Consider the following 6456-nt stretch of genomic DNA (forward strand, 5'->3'; position numbering starts at 1 on the left):
CTGATTAATCAACATTTCTGAAATATATTCAGTAATAAAAACCATGTTCTGCTGATAAAGCTAGTTAGACACCTTAAGCTGAATGTAGGAAATCCAACAGTAGGCATATGACTCTTTAACCATTTTTTTTGTTGTTGCAATAATTGCTTAAGCTTTTACTATGAATTAATTCTCACAAGATTGACATAGACTGCAAAAAGGGATACTTTAACAGGTTTAATAATAATAATATATATATATATATATATATATATATATATATATATATATATATATATATATATATATATATATATATATATATATATATATATAAATGCTCAGAGCAAAAAAACTTTAAATTAATTTATTAGCAAAAGGTTTATAAAAATACAATAGGTAAAGTTTCACAATAACGTGTCATTAGTAAATGTTAATGGACTATAATAACTAACATCAATAGTAAGAAATAGCTACATTTGTTACAGAAGTTATGTTAATGTTACTTTAAAAAACACAACTGAACTGAACCATGCTTGTTCCTTATCACAATATATTGTATTAATAAATACTGGCACGTTTAACCAACAGGCAGTTAAAGTCATAAACGACACGCAAGTTTATTTCAAGTTAATTGATCGTATTTCTGCAGGTAAGACAGATGCAAACCAATCAGTAGTGCATTTGCGTGCCTCTTCCCAGTCATAGCGAGGACTGTAGCCGAAATCCCTGTGAGCCTTTTGATATGAGAAACTAAAAGGTGTGTTTAGCATGGTCAGTAGCTGCCTATTTAGGGGTGGAGTAAACATTAGGAAGGGTCGGAGCACAACTTGCAGCAACTCCATGAAGAACGATAGAATATATAGGAGAGGAAAGGGCAGAATGGGCCTCTCTTGTATCCCAAAGCCTAAAGGGGACAGAACAGCATAGTTAAAGTCCGAATAGCTGACATGTGGCGTGTTGTCTGAGATGTAATAGAAGTTTCCTCCCATCATAGCTCTTTTCTGAGGATCTCTGAGGCCTCGTCCTGCTTGTAGATGTGCCAAGGCTGCGTTTCCCACATATACAGGATTCACTTTTGCCTCTCGTCGTGAGGTTCGCAGCAGCACATTTCCATTGCGGATTCCATCTCTCATGTGGCCTAAAGTAAATCGGCAGCCTGGTCCAAAGATGTACATGGGCCTCAGCGCACAGGTAGCGAGCTGACCTCCATTACACAGCAGATCTCCATTGGCTTGAAGGCAAATCTGTTCGGCCTCCTTCTTGGTTTTGCTGTATCTGAATTTAAGGCGGGAGGAGTATGGCGTGTCCTCATTGCCGTTGATGATTGGTTCACCACTGGGATTGGGACCAGCCACCTCAATGCTGCTGGTGTAAATAAAGGAGGCTACGTTCTCTTGGATGCATGTCTCAAGCAGCAGCTTTGTCGCTGTTATAGAAAAACAAACACAAATATTTTTCTTTAGCATTAAATGGGCATATCTCAGTTGGATATTCAGTTGCAGATTTTAGTTCATTATCAGTTGGAGTGAATGAATGGCTTAAATTGTATTTGTAATGCAAGGACCATATAGACCATTATGATGTGGCAGTGTCACTGGGCCAAGAACATTTCCTGTTAGATGTCAAACTATTTCGAAACTGTAACAAGAGGCAATTTAATCTTAATGTTAAAACTGCCAAATGCAATACAGAAAATACATTAGGATCATTGTTATTGTTTACATGCCTTAAAATGGTCTACAAAATCAGTAGATTGGCTTACGCAGCAGAATAATAGAATACCTGAGCTGTGCCACTATGAAGAAATCATGAATAGCCAGACCTTTAGACTCATGGCTGTCAAGGACTGACTTATCTAATTAACATGACAATTGTAATTGATTGATTGCTTTATATGTCAGTCAGACATTTTCACTCACCTAAACCTGATGGTGAACAAAATTAATTGTGTACAGTTTGTTTTGTTAAGTGTTATGTTTAGGAGAGTGAAAATATAAAGTTATATTTGGTATATATGGTCTATAATAGACCAGCGTGCAAAGCTCTTGTACGTTTTTTAAAGAATTTGACTTAAACCATAGGTCTCAAACTCGATTCCTGGACGGCCGCATCTCTGCACAATTTTGCTCCCACCCTAATCACACACAGCTGATCCAAATAATCAAGGTGTTCAAGACTACAGCTGCGGTCACATTGGGCTTTTCCTCCCATAGACTTCCATTCATACGCACGCGAATACGTCAGACCGGAAACGTGGGGTCATGCGTCAAGTTTCGCATGTTGCTGCGGTGCAAAGGTCAAGCTTGGTGAACTCTGACCTGCGAAATCGCATCACTTGACTGCGTGAGACCAATCGAGGTTCAAAACAGGACCTCTCTGGGTAGAAATTTACTACATGGAGCAATCGCTCGCTTTTTTAAATGTCTAATAAACTTGTTTAATCCTGCCCCTTTTCACAGCGCCGCACGACAGAATATCGCAAACTCAAACTCTAATGTGACCGCAGCTTACTAGAGACTACTAAGCAGGTGTGAATTAGAGGTGGTTGGAGCTAAACTGTGCAGAGCTGTGGCCTCCAGGAATTGAGTTTGAAACCACTGCACTTAAACCAACAACTGTAACAATCTCTCTAAATTACCAGTTTGACTTTCATTTTAGGTACTTTATCATTAAAGACAAATTACTGTCATTTTTTATACAGAGATATTACTGTATTAACAGATTGACTGTTATTTTATGTATTGTACAATTAATGACGAATTACAACAATTTGTCTGTTTTTTACAATAAAATTGCAGTGTTTTTTCCTGTTTTTTGAAGAACATTTAAAATTATGTCAAATTAAAGTAATAAATTGTAATTACTTGCGCACGTCGCTATATTAAGGTTTATGCGAACAAATTTTTTAAATTCTTGTAATTTTAAAGTTGTGAGAATTTTAATCAGTTGTTTCTTGTATGTTGTTTTTTCCAGACTTTTTTGATCCAAAATAAAACTCTTTAATTCCAACCTTGAGCATGTCTTGACATTTTATTGGTTTAAAGGGGTTAAATCGTAATGATTTACGGAAAATTCTGTTAAATTACATTGCTTTAACTTTTAGCACAGTCACTTTATAGATGGTGTTCAAACATAATAATCTCTGAAAAGACTGTAAAATAACAGTGTTTCTTTGTAAAACTCTTATTGTGTAACTCTGTTGAACATATCTGATCATAATAATTTAGGAAAAGTCTGTAAATTAACTGTTTTTCTGTAAACGTTTTCATGAAAATATCTGTAGATTTATTATTTTTGCACTTTATTTCAACAATGAAATTTTACCATTTTATGGTTTTTGTTTTGCAGCCATAGCTGCCAGTCATTTAACCTTTTTTTAAATGATTTTTTAATACAGTTTACATTATTATTTGGTAAATTTACGTTTTCTATTAATTTGTTTTCACAAAGCTGTATCTTATAAAAGCACCTGTTTATGGTGCTGCAACCACAAAAGAGATTTCGAATAAAAATTAAATTCTGGCTATTTCAAAAGTATCATTTGCAGTTAAATTTTTATTTATTGCAAAAATAATTTATGCAAAATAAAAATATTAAATGTATTAGGACTGGTAAGAGAACATTCTACTTTATACATTTTTTTCAGACTCAAATATAAAGCCTAAGATTTAACTGAGCATCCCACTCAGATTATAAACGAGCCCATCAGGCAGAGAGAGCAGTGTCTCTGTGCCACCTAAAAATTTTTCTAAAATGAGAATTTTTCTCAGCCATATGTTCATGTTCAGTAATTTTGCTTTAAAGGCAAAATAACCCATTCATCGCCATGTTGTAATATTATTAATATTATTATCTGAATCTGTTTTTTTAAATCATTTTCGTCCTTATACAGTGCTCAGCATTATTGAGTACACCCCATTTTGAAAATGAATATTTTTATCCATCACTCAGTGAATATAGGCAATGGATATTGGTGCATTTAAACAAAACATATTTATTAAACTGATATATTTATTAAAATAATATTTTAGTTACCAAACATATTTAGAAATGGACAGAAAATACAGTTAAATTCAAGCAAAATATTGCAAAAATAATTACAACCTACAAAAGTTTTCATTTTTTTGCTTCTCTTGATTTTTCCTTTTTTTTGTTTGTATTGAATATTTTTCTATAACATAATTTTGGACCTTTATCATAAGTTACTTTGTTAGATAAGCTCCAGAATTGGTTTAAGTACATGACTAATCTAATGTATATGCACAAATATAATATTGTATAGCTTCCTATTAAAAATATGAATATAAAAGATAGATTTGTGAAGGGTGTACTTATATATGCTGAGCCCTGTAACTCAATTGGTGTTGTTTTCATGTGCCAAACACACTTACCTTTGACATTAACTCCGTACAATTCACTGTATTCAACTGCTCCAATGACATCAATGAGAGACGCAGTGTGAAAAACAAGTGCTGCTCCTTTACAAGCTCTCCTCAGCAGCTCACGATTCCTGATATCGCCCTCGAAAACACTCACTTTAGTCTCTCCCCGGCAATCTGAGCACACGGAGAAACAGCAGATTCACAGTAATGTATGTTTTGCTTTAATTCATGCTTAAAATGAGATTAGAAAAAAGACAGTGCCTTATTAATGGCTTACAATAAATATATTTTTCATTTTTACTATGAGGCGACACTGCTAACCAATGATGAGCCACTTTACTAATGAAATAGATGTTGATGGGGTCGGATTTCTGTCTTCAAATCCATCCCAGAGAAGATCAGTTTATCCTTTTCTCATGATTTTATTGATATGATTATTTGAATCAGTATTTAACCCTGAAATGATTTTGACTAATGAATAAAGTGAACACATTCGTTAATATAAGAATGCATTTGCCCCTCTCTTTGTGACTTTATTTTCAGGAGCCACCAAACCAGTTCAGAGGTCATGGAGACCTTTTGAGTGGAACTGAAGAGCTTGATGATTGAAAGCAACTGTTTTCCTGTTTGTATTGCTGTGTGTTAATACTGTCTAAAGGGATTTTGATATTATTATTATGTGTTAATTCTGTTTAAAGTGATTTTCCTTTTTATTCCAGATAGACTTTGTGTAGTTAGAATATAGGAGCCTGAATGTAGATTATACCGATTTTAACCAGTTTTGATAAAGATGGCTGAGAGTACACTCAGTTTTGGGTAAGGAACAGATTGTACTTTGGGTGTGTGTGTGTGTTCTATTTGATTGTGGATTGTTTCACAGTTCTGGGGTCAGCTCTAAACAGCCTAGGGGCTGTCTGACGTTTGTATGTTTGATATATTGAGATTTCATTCAGAATTGAGGCACCTATGACGCTGTTAAAAGCGTTATGTAATGTTCTACTGATGAAACTGCAAACTATCTTCACTAAACCTTCTTTATTTGATTTTCTGATTTCGGCTACTCTTTATCTGACAGACTGGTCATTGTTGGGTTCAAACTGTAATAATCCTCACAATATATTAATATTAATGAACTATTATTATTAATATCATTATTATTATATCATTCATCCATCCATACACACATTAAATTACATTTAGAACTAATCAGAGGATCTACAACTAGTGTTTCAAACTCCAAATCGTTTAGAATATTTTTAAATGTAATAAAGTCAACTTCTTAATCTGAAACTTAATTTGCAAGTTGCTCCATGTAAACAGAGCTGCATATTTAAATGCCTTTCCCCCCAAAATGTTTGTGAGCACCACTTGTACAGGCAATAAGTAAAAAACTGATAGATGAGAGAAATACTTCAACGGAAATATCCACTAACCATCAAGAGACTGTATTAGCTCAGAGCGGATGTTTCTATCCAGCAGTCGGATCTCAGCAAGCTTCTCCTCCTTCAGCAACAGTCGGACCAGCCTTTCTCCCAGAAACCCGCAGGCTCCCGTCACCACACACACTTCTCCTGAAAGAGCCATGGAAAGTGCCAGCAATGCCAATTCACTGCTGGGTTTTGCAACTCTGATGAAACCGTTCGAGCTAGCAGCGACTGGAGAACTCACAGATGTGACGAGTCCTCGGAGAAGCTGGAGCAGACTAGAGGGTGGTGTGTTTTTAAAGCTTGCTATCTGCCAAGGACAGTCTCAATACCAACAGAGTTGAGAATCTGTGTCAAGGTGCGAGTCAGCAGTCTGCTTATTTTTAGGGTCCTCTTTTTATAAAGACAGCCATTGAAATCCACTGTATTCATTTACCCATTTTTTGGTGTAACATTATCAAACAGAAATAATTGGGAATACAATGGGAATCAAATAATACTCTGCTTCTCAAACACTTACACTTTCTATTAAGAGACACGTGCTCTGGCTTTCTATTACTAAAATCAAAAAAGAGAGTGTGTGTGTACCTCGTATTCCTTACATTACGAGGATCAACTGTATACCACAAGTTCTGTCCACAAGAAATACCAGTAAATAATGACCAAAT

General features: G+C 34.9%; 1 protein-coding gene across 1 annotated transcript; it reads right to left on the reverse strand.

The window, feature by feature from the left end:
* Window positions 1-433: 433 nt before the first annotated feature.
* On the reverse strand, window positions 434-6053 carry hsd3b1 (hydroxy-delta-5-steroid dehydrogenase, 3 beta- and steroid delta-isomerase 1). Its single transcript, XM_056464949.1, has 3 exons — window positions 5798-6053; window positions 4374-4538; window positions 434-1408 (listed from the first exon to the last, which is right to left on the reverse strand). Exons 1-3 carry the CDS (start codon window positions 5946-5948, stop codon window positions 600-602), a joined length of 1125 nt encoding a protein of 374 aa, XP_056320924.1. The 5' UTR covers window positions 5949-6053; the 3' UTR covers window positions 434-599.
* Window positions 6054-6456: the final 403 nt, after the last annotated feature.

This window comes from Danio aesculapii, chromosome 9 (assembly GCF_903798145.1).
Source record: "Danio aesculapii chromosome 9, fDanAes4.1, whole genome shotgun sequence".
Classification (NCBI taxonomy): Eukaryota; Metazoa; Chordata; class Actinopteri; order Cypriniformes; family Danionidae; genus Danio; species Danio aesculapii.